The 17261-nt window shown below is 44.0% G+C and overlaps 2 protein-coding genes across 3 annotated transcripts in view; one reads left to right on the top strand and one right to left on the bottom strand.

The window, feature by feature from the left end:
- Positions 1-17261, top strand: part of LOC146775949 (uncharacterized) — a 790744-nt gene that overhangs the window by 222796 nt on the left and 550687 nt on the right. The window lies entirely within an intron of this gene.
- Positions 2645-10334, bottom strand: RRAD (RRAD, Ras related glycolysis inhibitor and calcium channel regulator). Its single transcript, XM_085637675.1, has 5 exons — positions 10203-10334; positions 7849-8208; positions 6852-6925; positions 5571-5775; positions 2645-4558 (listed from the first exon to the last, which is right to left on the bottom strand). Exons 2-5 carry the CDS (start codon positions 8198-8200, stop codon positions 4281-4283), a joined length of 909 nt encoding a protein of 302 aa, XP_085493801.1. The 5' UTR covers positions 8201-8208; positions 10203-10334; the 3' UTR covers positions 2645-4280.

Here is a 17261-nt window from a genome sequence, read left to right as displayed (position 1 = left end):
GTCAACCATGTTTTCAAGATTATATGCTTAACGTGTAAATCTGGGTCCTTAATACATTTTTTTTCTGTATTTTTTGCAAAGAAAGCTCTATGGTGGGGGGGCTGTCTTTAGCTTTAAATAGAATTACTACCCATATAATAAACAGAGTGTTGCAGGACATGTACTTACATTAATTTAATTGGTTTGGAAGTGGCCACTTATCGACAGTGATGTCTCTAGATGTAATTTTATGGGTGGGACACAAAATGGGTCAAAGATAAAATAAGCAGTTGTCTAACTGTGTGTATATGTATATATATATTTCTTTTTCACATTAAAAGTCATATTTAAACATTTCAAGCAAACATGTAGGCTCATATATATGTGTGATGTATGTTGTCATTGTCTTGCTATGTGACAGGGGCATCAATCAAAAACTGTGGTGGTGGGGCTCAAAGGAAAGGGCGGGAGAAATAGAGCTGCGGCGTGGCCCCATCTGCCTCTCCTCCCCCAGAGAAGGCAGTGCTTATGGCTATGGATGAGTCAATCTGGCAATTACTCACCTAGCTCCCAAACTGGACTTTATGCCTCTGCTTTGGGCATCCAAGCTATGCTGTGGATGCTGCTTCTCATAAAGCATTGACTTTGAACTTCCTAGTTGAGGACTGGGGGGTTTCTGCCCAGGAATGTAGGAAGACAGCAGTGTTTGGGACCATTGAATTCCTTCTGCTGTGCCCCTGCTGCAGAGTCACTCCCTCGAGTTAGAACCGCATACATTGAGGCCATGGCTACATGACTTTCCATATGCAGTTAGGCCTCAGCACAACATGGATGGAATACCGTCATCTCATTGGGTGTAAGCGGATCTGTGAAGTCATCAGGGACTTTGAGACAGAGTAATAGACTATTCTGAAATTAGTGGGTTCTTTGTACAACCTGGGGAAGAAACTAGGGTGTGGTTTGTGGTCCCTGATTGGGTGTCTTCTGAATGTCACATTAGCAAAGGCTTGCATTTCTGACACCCATTGCTAGAGGACAAAAGTAGTCCAAGGCCCTGACAGGAAGGCCTCTCTCTCTCTGAAGGGGCCAGCTCTCAGTTACCGATGAAGATCTGCCGACTGGTGAGATGGGAGTAGCTGAGGCCAGCTGCTGTACAAGATGGGGGGGGGGCTCCCAACAGGGTGAGGCTCACCAGCAGAACTAGCTGTATTTTTCATGGTTCGCCCCTGGAGGCGCACTTCAATGCATCGCTCCAAATATTGAACCCAGTGGCCCAAAACTGGTGCAATCAACAACTAAGACTTTGCAACTTCCATTCGCCAGTGATGGACCCAAGTGGTCGTCCCTGCAACCTTTCTGCATTCACAGATCCTCAAGGAAGTCCGATTCATTTATTTTGTGATACCCTTGAAAAGGTTGTTGGGTCTTTAAGCAATTCCCACACTCCATACTTACGGAAATTATCCCCAGGCATTAGTCAAGAGTTTTCCTGAAATGAGGCCACCACTTCCCCAGTAACACAGCCTTGAATTCCTTGCCAGAGGGCACATCACGCATCAGTTTGTTTCACCATCTTAAAGACACCTCCAGAATAAACTTTTCCTCTATTTGAATATACAGACAGTGGTCTGTCTGCTGCGCCACTTAGCAGTACCACTACCACCGGACACCAATCCGCGAAATGCTCCTACACCAACAGACGTACTCCTGCGAAATGGGAACTCTGGGGGCTAGGGATGTACGTTTGCGACACGTACATATGTTGCATAAGTCTCCTGTCTAAAGATTATTGTCACCTATTGTCACCTTCCAGGTGCCCTCTTTTTTATGGAACCCTGAACAGAACCACCTAGAGGCACTTTACTAGTTTACTGTCTCATCTATAGGCCCCAGAAATTGCTGTGCCTTGTGCTTTTGCACAGGAGTTAGGCTGATAGGTTTCTCGCTTACCCAGCACTTTAACCTCCCCCCCCCCCCCCCCTCAGCTGTATTACACTTCTAACAGGACTACTGGGATGTCAGAATTTGAACAGTTTTGCTGTGAAGTCTTAGTGGTAATTTCATATGCTTTTATTAGCCTAATAGATACCAGAGAGTATCATTATGTCCGATATAATGCAGGGAAGCCTGCAATCCCTATATAGTGCCATTTCCTCAATTTTTTCTAATTACATTCAAGTTCTGATGTCTTTTGCCTGTAATAAAGAAATGACATAGCTACTATATGTAAAAACCTATTACTGTTGACTTGTGAAGTCAAGCAGACTCTTTTATTTTTTTTCATGCTTACAGCCATGAACACGACACCATTAACACAACCATATGAAGAGCAGCAAACCAGTGATTTAAGTAGTTTGTTGGAAGGATGATGATGGCCATTTATTATATGGAATAAAATACCCTCAGCTACACAATAAATGATATTGGAAATCACTATGGTGTTCCATGACCATATAAAGGCACTCGGCCTTCAGCTTTCATGGGCCTAAAACTCCTGGTGATTTTCAGTATCCTTATAATGTTCGACAGGGGTATGTTCGACAGGGGGTACTTTATGCCACATAATATACATAAACATTTAATAGTGGCTGCCCTCTCATGTAAGCTGATAATCAAATATTGTGCAATTCCTAGGAGAATGGTTGAACAAATCACAAGCAATCAGTTTTTTTTTTTCATAATATGAATTTTAATACTGCATATGTCGCTCAATCTCTGTATACATTGTTAAAGGTATAAATACATCTCTAACTATAGGTTATATACAGTAGAGTGTGCATATTTAAAATCAATCATATTATAAAAGCATAGTATACATCACACATAATTATATACATCACTTGCCCTGGCATTTGTAAAAATCTTTTTTGTACAGTGCAAAAATATTGTGCAGTGCTGCAATGTCCATGTCAGAGACCGCTGCGTATCTAGAAGAGCAAATAATACTTTTATTATAAAATGCGCATGTAAACAAGTATCAAATTCTTTCAATAACAGTTAACAGAAGTGCAGTTTGGGAAAACGCATTTTTTCCTACATTTTCTACCGTATCTATTAATACCATTCCGGTGCCTAAAAATATCACTGCCTAGTTTCTACCTAAAAGAGAGTACGAGCCTGCGTACAAAGCTTCAAGTTATTTCCATATGAAGTTATTTTTATACAGTGAGGGAGGATCGCGAGCACTACATTCATCTCTGCAGATCAGCTGCTTCTCTGGTAGCTGTACAGAAAGCGCCCACAGGTGTGCCGGGGTCTTTGTGCTAACCTCATTGAGTGGGAGCACTTGTGTGCGGCCAGCATGTTGTATAGGCAGTGGTGTAGCATTAGCCCCGCGGCCACCGTGGTGCAGCCCCCCCCCCCCCCCAAGCTCCAGGCCCCCCCCTCCAGCACTGTCAACGAGTAGCGTTCCCCTGGCCTGAGAACTCCTGACTGGGTCCTGAGCGTGGGGGCCTCCTCCATGTACTTTGCAAGGGGGACCCTCTCAAGTTTCATTACGTCACTGTGTATAGGTATTTGTAGAGCTCAATTCTAGCTAGAGAGCAACAGAGCACTGAAGAAGGGCAGGCGCCCGACTTACGATTCAGTGTGGTTTACTTGAAACCGGATGTTGGTGGGTGGTGCATCGTGTCGCATTGGGAGGCACTGTAACACTCCATAGAGTTAAACGGCAAGCTAAATCATCGTCACTGCACATTCATCTACATTGTCAATGTGTTGCCTTCAGAGTCATAACCATATCAGGGTATCCAAGATATTTCTGCCCCCAATGTGTATCTCCCATTGATGAACAAGGTATGTGTATTTACCTATGCTATTGATCACCTGGGGCATGTGGTGTACGCTGAACTAGGCCATTCAAACAGTGGCATAGCAAGGGAGGGGCAGTCCGCCCCATGCGGTATGAGTTTTTGGGGGGCGGCGGCCTCCCCACCAGCTCTTACCTGCGGCTGTTGTGGGGTGGCAAACAGGAATCGCCAGCATCCCCACACCCCACCATCGCCCTTACGTGCACCGCCGCAGGCGGCCAAAGGTCTAGCTACACCACTGCTACTCAAATTTATCATAATATAATCACTTCATTTACTTCAGACAGATTGTCAAATCATTAACCGACGAATCACGCTCCTTGGTGCACCATTCCAGTCTTGCTTGTGAACATTAAGGCATAAAAGAGTAATTCGACGGGCGTGCCCTGCTTGTGGTATTGTCCTCCTCACTAGTCACCCGCTTCCTCTCTCGGAGTCCACATAGTCCCTGCAGCCATCCGGCTTAAATTAACCTGGGCCTGTTCTTAGAAGTTAGAGCACAGACAGATCGTGACAAGACTTTGATTTCTGCTTGAACGCCATCTTTTTGTTGTTTTTTGCCACAATCTTTCCTAGGAACCTCTTGGCCTTCTTGCTAATACTTTCCCGCCGTTTGCAGCTGGCCATGCGCCTTGCGTTGTCTTCTTTGCTGTCCTTGCGGAGTCTGATCTGTCGGACAATGCCCTCAAACAGGTCCTTAACATTATGGTGAAGGGCAGCTGACGTCTCGATGAACTTGCAGTCAAACACTACCGCACAGGCTCGGCCCTCTAGAAAAAGAAGGAAAATGGCTGTCACAACAGGATATCAGCTAGAACATACTCTTGACACCACAACATACTTTGCATCAGTTAGACTAGAGTCTGACTTAAATATCTTGGTGTGAAAAAGTAGTCAGTGTCCCGCGGGAGCTACAGACACTCACAAAGTGAACAAGAGGTGTCATGCAGGTGCCTCAGTCACTGCTTGTCGCATAAGCAGTCAAGCTGACTCCTATGATTATACTATATGCAAGAGATATAAGTATATTGTTGGCGTTAGCATATATCATTTGTATTTGTTGAGCTTTCCAATGAGCCTTCCTTTAACAGTACTGTTGACAGACTTGCGAATCAGGTCATGGAGGTTTTGGCAAAGAGGGTTGCTATGGGCAAACATGCATACACGTTTGATGGAGTGACACAGCAGCTTGGATGCCAACATTTGGGTTGTGCTGGGGGACAGCAGCGAAGCTACCACTGGTTCAGCAGGTGTAGTGACACCGGAATCCAGCGCCCCGAGGAGCCTATTGAACCTTAATAATTGCTGTAGCAATCAAAGGAACCATTTCCCTTGCTTGCAGCAGTACCCATGACATCCATGCTGCCCTACTGCTGGGTACCGCTTTGTCAGGGAGGGGGCAGGCCTATAATCTAGAGAAGTTGCACAACTCCTCCTGATATTTTCACACTCACTTTCCCAGACTTCGTTGATGTGTCTGTGTTTTTTTGCCAATCACTTTCTCAGCCCTTCCCCCCCTTTAGTCATGCTTTTAATATTCAATTTCCCCAAAGTATCAGTAAACTTTGACAGTGCAACAAATGCACAATCAATGCAAGTTGGTCGACCATGAACACTATCAACCATGCAACTGCATGTTTTTAAGAATGGAACATGTGTCTTGTAGATAAGATGGTAGCTGAGAAAGGAAGAATTCCATACCACTTATCATCTAGGACACACCGCCATTCTTTAACTATGCAGAAATACAATCATCTAATTGGTTCTGGAACGGTTTCTTACCTTCCACGGACACTTCTCGTGATCTCACCAGATCACTCTTGTTCCCCACGAGGATGATTGGAATGTCTTCGCTCTGCCGCGCTCTCCTCAGCTGGATCCTCAGCTCAGAGGCCTTCTCGAAGCTGGACTTGTCGGTCACCGAGTACACAATGATGTAGGCGTCCCCCATTTTCATGCATTGATTCTGAAGCCAGTGGGTCTCATCCTAAATTGAAATGAATTGATCAATTTATTCCGCTGAGCTGCCTGGAACCATCGCTGGCTCTAAACGCAGAATGATTTACAAAGCTCTATTTTTATCCTGGACCTCTGGCAGCGCTGGGAGAGGGCATCAGACTGTGACTCTGCTTATTTCACTTTCTGAACGATTTTCAAATTTCACTCTATGAACCCCTGGAAAGCAGATTTTGAAACAGGCCGGTTTTGCGCAGGAGAACGTCATCTAATACGCAATATCTATCTATGGTTCATTTTACAAAAAGGCAGTGATAGGGTCTGTTTGCGAAAGACCGTGCTGCTATCCCACGACTACTGATATTAGTCATTTCAAGTGATAGCTATCACGGAGGCTATTTATTGACATGTTGAAAATTCTCATTCAAATGCGCAAAGTGCTGGTAGAAATGCAGGGCACGAAACACAGCCTAAAAATACATTGTGATCAGGCTGGAGTTAAACAGCACCCCCCCCACTAGTAAGTATGGCATTGTGAAGAAGGAGCCATGTGTAGAAGACATAGCACAAAGTGCAAATCATGGAGTTTTTTACCCCTTCGACAGGTTTGTTGTTTGCTCCTGCCGGCACAGAATTTTTTTTATAGCAAATAAAGATCTCTGCAGTGCCTTCTAGACAGACATTCACTGCACGTTACAAGTTGCTGCCTGCTATCTAAAGGTCCCTCCACGCGATGCAGCGTCCTGTAGGAATTATAATGCAGAATCCAATGCTCTGGTAAGGAGAGTGGAAGCAGGGGCATTAGGTTTGTCCATTGGAAGGGAATGAAGGTTATAGGGATCTGACATCTAATCTTGGCTTCCCCACTTAAGTAAATGCTTGTGATCCTTTGCAAATTATTATCCTTTCCACCCTTCCCCAGAGACCTCGGTTTCCTTATTTTTTACAATGTGGAATGCTTGGAAACAGATAATGCCAATTATTGAATGCTATGGCAAGCTCAAAAAAAGCATTATGGGACGTGCCCAGACCTTTGCTGATTCAGCTACACATCTTCCTACCAACGCAAGCGAAGCCTTAAAGAACTGCAGACAGAACACAACATACCTGCTCCCATATGTCGAACACAAGAAGGCACGCTTCCTCGCCATCCACCACCACCGACCTGTCGTATGTGTTCCCTGGAGGAGAAAGGTAAACCCAAGTCAGTATTCCTGCATTTACAATCCACACTGCAGCAAAGACAAGACAACCTTGTTGTGAAAGCAAAGTAATAATACTATTCACACTCGATTAAAAAAAATAAAACTACTCCATAATGTTTAAGTCCTTTCTAATTGATGTTAAACTCAAAATCAGATCTTTGTGATCAATTCAGACACAGGTATATCTTTGATGTTATAAATGTGGAAACTACATTTGTTACATTATGATAAAGCTAATTGTGGAGTGCCTTTGCAGCCCTAAGACCACCCCATGGCGCTTACTGTATGGTGTATATAAACTATATCGTGTACATGTGTATAACAGATGGTACACTAAGATGTAGCACAGATTAAGATATCAATGCTATATCAGACGCGTTCAGCTGTTTAACCCCAAGAAAGGTAAACTTAAGTGCATACTGTTTTTCTAAAACACAACAGGACTTTGGTGCAAGTGCTTTGTATATAAAAAGACAGTATCGGAAAAAAACATTGGCTCCTATATGCACCTAAAGTGAAGGAATATAATGTGGGTCTAGTATTGAAAAAAAATGCAGATCGGGGAAAACTAGTGACTGAAAGACCAAAAACAATTACAAACCCATTGACACACGCGTTTTTCCATTTAATAAAACGGTGGGGTTTTGTGGTGGCCCCATATCAAAATATATGCTCCCTCATAATCATTAGTGGAGTTTTAACCTGGATAATATGTATATAAAATATATACTTGGATAATATGTATATAAAATATAAACTTTTGAGCAGGAGCACATCTTCTAGCCCCAGATCTTATGAAAATGTGTGTAAATTTAGGTTCAACTAGATAAATCTACTGGATAAGTTGTTGACCTAGGAGCAAACAGACAAATTATTTTACGATTAACAGTGATCCTTACCAGCCTCTTCTATGTCGTGGGAGTCCTCGATTCCACCAAAGATCCTGGCCAGGTAGGACTTGCCCACACCATGCTCGCCAAGGAGGATCACTTTGTAGACGGGGTCCTCAGAGTCGCTGCTGGAGGAGATGACGGAGTCCGAGGAGCCCGAGGCCCAGCTCTCCCGTTGCTCCTCTTCCGGATTGTAGGAGGTGCATCGTACCAGGTTGGACGGGCTGTTAGGGCTGGTGGCCTGCAGCTCCTTCTCATCAACAGGCATGCTCCGCCGGTGGAGCTGCTGGTGGACGGACAAGGGCATGCTGCCACGGCGCTTGTCAATGTTCTTCAGCTTGCTGCTTCTGTTCAGTGTCATTTATTAGGCTGCAGGGGGAAATAAAATACAACATTGGCTAAACGTTCAAGTGTGGAGACAAAAGGGCCTTCTCCTAGCTTCCCCACTTGACCAGAGTGTGTGATATAAGGCAAATCATTTCATCTTCCCAAACCCGTTTCCCTATCTGCTCAACCGAGGGAACGTATAAGGGGGCCAACATGTAATTTTAAGAGCAGCTTAAAAACTGTACAATTTGAAGTAATTGGTCTGGTCAAGAATTATTTTTAAGTCCAAAAATGGTCAAATTCTTTGTGCATCCCTCCCAAGCAATAAAAAGAATTCTACTTCCGGGTAAGCGCACATACAACTGCCCACTTGAAGTACCTCCGACCTAACCTGGCTGCTTGGAAAGGGATATACAAATATCTGTGCACACCTCTGGACTCAGAATCTAAATGTTAAACATACAGATACTAGGGGATCCAGATGGATTACTAGTACAAGCATATAAAGACTGTGCTTTTTGCAACCGCCCAATTCCGCTCCGTCATCCAGAGCAAATACATATTTATGGAACCCTCCTCAGAGCTGGGCTGCTTCTACTCAACGCCTCTAATGGGTGGACATGATTGTGTCTCCCTGCCTTACGTCGACGTGCGCGGGACGGATGGCTGGCACGAGAGGGAAACGCAGACCCTGCCCATGAGGCTGCTGTTCCTCGGTCTAGACTCGCTGACCTCGGCTGATTCCCTTGTAAACACATAGAGTACCAGTGTCAAACTCGGAGGGGTAGGGGCGGGGTTCACCTCGAGCCACAAAAGCGGACTGCGAGTGTTTTAAAGTGTGCCAGCGCCCTGCACGGTGCCGCGCGACTGCCTAGTCACCCCACAGAGGCTGGCATAAGGTTCCTGTACCCTATCTTACTGAACACAGAAAGGGAGCAGCGATTTTATTGCTAAGTTTGAGCATCATAGACGGGCGATAGGAATAGTACTGTGCGAAATATATACGAATACGACGTATCTCATGAATACTGACTGGTGAGGCCACAGAAAAATGGCTTTATTTACTGTACTCGGAAATGCCAGGGAGTTTGACCAGAGAAGGTCCTAAACCTGAGATTAGAAGCGAGAGCTGCCACACCGGTCAGGGCAGGACGGCGCGCGGCTCATGGACTCTCCGACCAGCTGCTTGGGTTTCCCAGAGCACTTCTGAGGGAAACCCCCTTAGAACTGGCTGGGCGGCCACCGTAGGAGCCCGGCTATCTCACTTCATTAATCCATACTGAACCCGAGGGGAGGTTCCATACTGAACCCGAGGGCGTAGGATCAACGCATACACTGCGCACGGGGCATCCCCACTTACCCACCCCCGCAACCCACTCACTAGCGAGCCAAAGCTCCCAGACATCGCATCACGAAAAGTACTGTTTATGAAAAAATCTGTTACATTATTATTGTTTTAAACGTTTATGCTAGTGGCCAAAGTGTGCACTAGAGTGCCAGAAGGTTTGACGTATAATCTCTCCTCATTTGAACACGTTTTGTGATCCTGGGCAAATGAACCAGCTGAGTCCCACAAGCTGACAACACTGGGAATCCGTGGACGACAGCTATTGATCAGTGTTGCATTCCAAATTAAAAGGAATATACACATTCAATTTGATGTGCTGTTTACGCACATCTTCGAAGAGCCAAGTTGGAGACTTTACGCAATCCCTCACAACTGCCACGAGAAACATGTTAGGGCACTTTAAGGAGGATGGTAAAAGTCCTCAATACAAATCGTTTACTCTTGGACCGAAAGATCCGACTCCTCATCTCGTCTTCCCTCTGTCAGCATTGTGTGACCTTGTACAAATCACATTTTCTCCTCAGATCTGGTTATTATTAAATGAGCGCTTCATCAGAAAAGCCTGGCCTTAATTATGCATATCGAAAACATATTCGTTCACTTCCGCGGACGGCGAAGCCACCTCGGAGATATGTTGAGCATCCGACTGTCCTATCCGTGCAAGCGCACGTGCATCCTTTAAACTCACCTCTGGTCCTTCCTCAGCCGGTTCCTACAAGCGATCTCAACCTGCAGAGCTCGTGCAAGCAGCGAGTCCTAGGCGCGGATGTGACGCTGCTCCAGTGACACCTGTTATCCTTCCCGGAGAGAGTTGTTCTGCTCTAGTGCCTGCTCCTCTGCTTCTTATGTACGTCCCGGGCAGCTCCTCGACGTGACGTCACCGTCGGCCACGCCCCCTCATGGATTTCCCCGGCGGGGCGGGCAGAGCTCTGGCACGCGGCTTACTCAGTACACTTGTCTTGTTAAAGCCAAAGGTATCTGGAAATCACGGCGTTGGATTCTCTAAATAGGACTGGTGGCTGGCCGGCGCGTGTTACTATGAACTCCCTGAACTAATGAGCAAGAGCCGTTTACTAGAACGCCTGGATTAACACCTAACTGTAAACCTGGCACAGAGGGATTCACATGCCCCCGCCGTCTCGAGACCCTACCTTAGCTTCCTCAGTCAGTACCTTGGTGTTCCTTATTGTCCATTATAATTGCTATTATGTACTTATATGTTGACTGGTGAGGCCACAGAAAAATGGCTTTATTTACTGTACTCGGAAATGCCAAGGAGTACTTTGACCTGTAAACTCATGCAATTAACGCTGTGATCTACATTGCGCTATTTATATAATTACCGTATCTACCTCAAAACTGCATTGGGAACAATATCCTTATGCCTTCGTATTTGCATAAAAACTACATCTGCAACCATAGCCACATGTCTTTCCTATACTTAGTTTACATACTGTCACCTTGTATTTGTATCTACTCCAAATGTATCTCATGTAATGGCCCTTATGCTAACTATGTGAAGCACTCTGAGACCCTCGGGTCAAGTTCGTGTTGTAAAAAACTCAATAAAATGCAGAAAAAAATAAATGAAGTATTTTGAATCACATTATTTTAGACTGGAACTAAAATGTCATTGAAGGCAATGTGACAACACTGTACTGTAATTGCATTATTATAGCGCCCTTTGCTCTTGAAGAGGTGATGAAGCGCTTTGCTTAACGGTGCGGAAAAGGACTACATACAGAACTTGTTGACGTAACTATGCACTTTTGTCGAACCATTTTGCGGTGACATTTGCACTGACTACAAGTGTAACAAGCATTGGCATAGCCAATAGGTCTCGCCTTTGGGACCTTATAAGTGTTTAGCCATGCAACAGTTGCATAACTAAATACTTATAAGGTCCCAAAAGCGAGACCTATTGGCTATGCCAAGCGGCCGTGCGGCCGCAAAAGTGAAAGTAATCACGGTGAAGCGTTGCTCGCGCTCCCACGCACATGCACTATAGCTCTAGGCTGGCCTGGTAGCACTTTTTGGAGCCCTCTCAATATGTCTCGCCAGACCAGCGCATGCGCTGGGTCAGGCGAGACCTAAAAATGAGCTTTGCACAGACCGATTAGTGAAAAAAAGTCTATCGGTGCAGAGGCCGTTTCAGGGCTATTGCAACATTGTCTGTCACTAGTGCCACCTTCCCTGCTACCAGTGCAACACTTACCAGTATAAGAGTACTACACATGCTCCAGTCCACCTTCTGCATAAGCACTAGGCTGCAACTGTAACAAAGAAAAAAAAATAGAAGGTATCAGCAAGCAATTAAATGTTTTTTTTTTTTTTAATAAACGTAGAGGAATGAAAGGCTTATTTGGCCATAAGATCTGAAAGAGCAGCTTTCAAGTGGCACTGATACTACCACAGTAGGAACATTAACCACTGAACTATCTTATAAGGTACATTTGCTGGTTAAATTAATGTGATGGAAAGATGGCTTAGGGGTTAAGGTATCTGCTGCGGAGATCTTTGTGTATCCAACAACTCTCAGGTTGTAGTACTGTAGCTGAGTTAGCTAATGCACTTGTCACACAGACAGTGGTGTTTCCTGAAGATAACCCCTAGGGGGCATACTTTGAGTCATGGATAAAACTCCTTGCAGCTTACGCACACACAATTCACTGAAAAAACAAAGATTAACATGTTGTTATAGTTGGATATGAAGACACAAATGTAGCTTATGTTAACAAAACTGTGAAATCCACACAAAAAAACAAAGGCCAAAGGTACCTTAAAGTTAGGTAACAAAGTCACACATAATGTAACATTTTAAACCCCAAAAAACCACTGACATTTGACAGTTTTACAGTTTAGAGAGCTACCTATAACGTGTGCCCCACCGTGCACCGCTTGTGATCTGGCTTATGCCCAGACACATCACTCATTTTTTTATTTTAAAATTATTTTTATTGCAGGAATCAGTAAATCGTTGCATAATCGGCCAACATTATATATCGAGCCCGATCAATGAGATACAACCCTCCGTCCCCCCACCGTAAGTTACTTACACAGCCATTCAGCCCACAACCCTAGGGTCGGGCGGCGAAATTCAATGGGGGCTCAGGAGGATGTCGAGGCTGGCCCAGAGGACCCGCTGTCCGTCATCTGCTTTTCCAAACAAGCCTATAAACCCAAAAGAACACCCCACCCTTAAAACACCCAAAACCCAGGAAAACCCTCCCCCCCCCCCCCCCTGCCATCAGCGCGCGGCACCAACCGCAACAGGATCTGCGAAAGGACCCACGGGGAAAGCAATAGAGCTGAAAAGTGCAATCGTCTATCGGGACTCGGGGCGAGCCTCTTCCTCACGTTCAGAGTCGCAGGGGGCGCAATAATCCCTAAGGGCCTGCACTAACATCTCCCATTCCAGCGCTGCCTCCTGTGCCTTCTCATTACGCTGCCTCCAAGCTAGCTGGTATCTGAGCGTACTCTCCCCCGCCGCCCACTTCAAAAGTTCGCTGTGCCACCGGCTTCCCATCGGGCCAGCTCGTGCCTTCCAGTTCCTGGTCACCTCTCGTTTAGCAAGGAGCAGCCCCAGATCAATGAACTTGCTAGATATTTTATTCTTGGGGGTATGAGGGAACCAGTGCAGGAGACCCACCGCCGCGTCAAACGATAAGGATCTCCCCGTCGTCTCCTCCAGGGTCTTCCCCACTTCTTCCCAGTAGGATGACAATCCCGGGCAGGCCCACAGCATGTGGAGAAGGTCCGCCTCCTGGGCCGGGCACCTGGGGCATTCCGCCGAAGTCGTATTAAAATATCGCCTGATTTTCACCGGGGTCAAATAAGCTCTATGGAGCACGTAGTAGTGGACCAATTGAAAGCGGGCGTGGCGTGTGCCCTTCCAGGCCCTCCGCACCAGCTGGGCCCAGGTCGTCTCCGGGATCTCCTTGCCAATGTCCTCCTCCCAGCGGTTTCTCAAAGTGGTGAGGGGAGCCAGCCCCTCATTGATCAGTCTGCCGTAAAGGCAAGTGACCGCCTTTACCGTGCCCGCAGACATCATCACGTATTGGCATACCGGGGATAAAGGAGGTTCCTCCTGCCCGCATCTCCAGTGCGCCTGGATCGCTCGAACAAGGGCCGAGTGCAGCAAAAAGTCGCCGCGGGGAATCCCGAAGCGATCAATGAGCTCCTGGAAGGGCAAGAGCGACCCGTCCTCGTATAGATCACCGATCAGCTGTAGACCGGCGTCCTCCCAGGTCGCCAGCCGCGACCAATCACCCCCATGGGGCAGAGCCGTTAGCATCCCCAGCGGTATTTCGGGCGCGTACGGTGTTCGCAGGTGGCCCCGGGCGTGAGCTCGGTTCCAGCACAGGCGAACAGTCCGCTCCTCCATTGACAAGTCCTGCAAGGCCAACCGTTGTCTCATCGCTATGAAGGAGAGAACATGCCTGGCCATGCCCGTTCCCCTCTTTTCTTCGGGGCCCCGGAACTCCCGGGCGATCTCCTGGGTGAAGGCCTGGAGCTGCGCCGCTAAATAATACTTTTCGAAGTCCCAGACACATCACTCATGGCATGTTCAATGACATCATTGATGACATCGTTGATGACACCTCAAATTACATAATTAAAGTCTTTACATACAACATCATACCATGAAAATTACAGTTTGCTATCTATCTTCCATATTGGAAACATTTTCTGTAACCTCTTCACTGGTAAAGGGTGTAATCTTTTGCAATATGCTGAACATGATGCCCATTTTGTATTCATTCATATTTAGGAGATAGTATGATTATTTCCTGCTATTCGCCTGCATAATAACCTCAATCAATTTGTAAATAATAATGTGATGACTAATTTATTGAACTACGAATACTGTTTAAAAGAAGGTTTAGTAATTATTTTAAGGAGCTGGATTTGGTAAATATCTTATCAGAGAAAGTATTATTATAAGGTAAGAAGTTCATATCAATCTATTAGTCATTAAAGAGTATACACAAGTCAAGTATTTTCTATGCACAACTGGCCACAGTTTTCTAAATATATTTAACATATATTGCGAAATTAGGAGAATAGCATATATCATTAGAAAAACGCTTACAACCACACTGTGACTTGATGTATTTCCACATATAATATATTTTTCAACATTGTATAATGTCTTAGATTTTTTCTGAACTTCTGTAAAGAAATGTCTGCCTGTAATAAATCTAGTCTGTATAGAATTCATTTTGTTGCTCTACATGACAAGTCTTTCACATCATCATGTTTATTACAATAGGTACTCACCTTTACAATAGGTGAGTACCTATTGTAAAGAAAAGGTTTTATTTTTCCGACATTTCAGGACAAGCTACAGTTTGTTTGAAACATATATCAACAACTCACACTAAATGTGTACAATCTTTACCTTGTTTAAACGAAGTACCATTTAAACTAAAATCTTTACTGGTACTTAAATTGTGTATCATTTAACTTTCACTACAGTGAATCAGATTTATCTCCAGGACTACACAAATGTGTTTTGTACATGTATATACCTATGTACAGTCAATTTAGGCATTACATAATTGTAGGCCATTCAATAGTTACTTTCTTCTCCAAAATAATGCAGTGGTTTATAGAGTAATTTGAAAAGCAGTATGTTAGATGATGTTATCAGTGATTTCATCAATGATGTAATATGAAATGTCATTAGTGATGTTATTAATAAAGTCATTGACCATATCATGAGCGACGTAATATCTGAGGTAATAAGCAGTGCATGGCAGGGGTAAAAGTTATAGTTAGCTCGGCGAACTATCACTGGTGAATTTCAGTTTTTTGTTGTTTTTAAAATGTTACATTTTGTGACACTTTGTTACTAACTATAATGTCCCTTCAAATTTATTTATTTTTAGTGAATTTCACGGTTTTTAAAAAAAATTAAGTTGAGCTCATGTTTTCATAACCAACTGCAACATCATTTTAACCTTTGTTTTTCCCAGTTAATCTCTAAGGTTCTTTTTTTAGCCTAAAGTAAGATATTATTATCTTTCTTACCTGCAACATTACTTTAACCTTTGTTTTTCACTGAATTTCACAGTATTTCTATTACGTAGGTTATGAGGGGATTATCTAAGTATAAAGTCAGTCTATTTATTGGGCCTTAAATACATTTCTGAGATTTTTTTAATGTAAGTTACACTCTTTTATTGATAACTAACAGCAGTGTCTTGTGAGTGCTCAACATAAGTGCTTTATAAACAAATGTTTTACTTCCCCTAGGTACCGCGGTACTCCAGGAAGTTCCATAGAGCTAATGAGAGGGTCCTGCGCGAGTCCAGTGTAGGTTTACATCTTATACTATAACTTGTGACCCCTCTATGCCCCGCTTATGACCTCACATTTTACACCACTTATTACCTGTTAATTTTTTTTTTTAAAGTGACAAGAAGTAGGGTTGGCCATTTGCGTGTGGGCGGGTAAAGGGTTTAGCCAAAGGCCAGTGAACGGTGGGGTTGCAGGTTATAGTTAGTTCAGTAAACTATAACTTGTGAATTTCAGTTTTTTATTTTTAACATTATTTTTTATCTTATTTCAGCACATAACTATGGCGCCACTTTAAACATTGTTTTTTCAGTGAACTTCTGTTTTTGTTTTTTTAAGCATAAACTAAGATCTTGTTACCAAACTTAACTATAATGTCAATTTCAGTGGTGGCTGGTGAACTTTGAAAGTGATGGGGCATAGGAGCAAACCATGAGTTTGCCTGAACATTTCAAGGACCGAGGGGGAACATTACTGTTGCAAAGTAGACTTGGGGGAGGGCTTCCTTTAGATTTTGTTTTAAAATGTGAAAACATTGTAAATTTTCCAGCACAGTTTCTTTAATACGTCAGCCAAAAGTCAACAGCTTTTGCAAGCATTTGTAAAGGAACACTCATAACATATTTTGAGAATTCCAGGTTTGCCGAACGAGTCAAACCTTGCCAGTTCCTCCATTCTCCCTACTAAAAGATCCTCTAATTTGCTGCATTTGACACATAACACATCACCTGCTGCATAGTCTGCAGACTGGAAAAAATTAGATTTGCTAAATTTTACTGGCCATCTTTCTGATGCTTATTGCTGTGTTTGGGTGTTAAACTGGTACTAATGATGTGAAACCTATGCCTAGACAATGCTAGCAAGTGTAAACATGCCAAAATAATGAAGTAAGGATACTATCACAAAATGTGTTGCATTATGGTGAATGATTTTTCTTTTCTTGCCACACAAAATGTGTTGCATTATGGTGAATGATTTTTCTTTTCTTGCCACACAATCATCACCCCAGGGTCTATGAGTGCGGCACGGCATGGGTGTGTTCAGCAATGTTTTCCAAACTGACGTCTGGCAGGAAAACAGAAGTTAAAGCACCGAAAATAAATATAAAGCCAATGACAAAAACTTAACCCATTTCTTGTGGACAGTGCTGAACCTCAGAAGAACGGAAACCAAACTTGTCAATAATGAGCAGAAAGGGTGACAACAATAAGGTGCAGTAAAAAAGAAAAACTGTATGTGCCATATCATAAAAATCGAATTGCCTTAAACACCAACAGTATAATTTAATTTCATTTCACATTATACATTGCACAGTGTATCAACCTCATAAAATGAGTTATCTCTGCCAGGGTTCAGGCCTGTGATTCACAGGTAAAACACAGATCACTGTGGTAGGTGCTCACCCTGCTGGCCTATTTTACTATACTCCTCTTTTAACATTTTAATA

The sequence above is a fragment of the Triturus cristatus genome, chromosome 12, assembly GCF_964204655.1.
Source record: "Triturus cristatus chromosome 12, aTriCri1.1, whole genome shotgun sequence".
Taxonomy (NCBI): domain Eukaryota; kingdom Metazoa; phylum Chordata; class Amphibia; order Caudata; family Salamandridae; genus Triturus; species Triturus cristatus.
The sequence above is the reverse complement of the archived record's forward strand: the minus strand, read 5'-3'. Positions and strand labels throughout refer to the sequence as shown.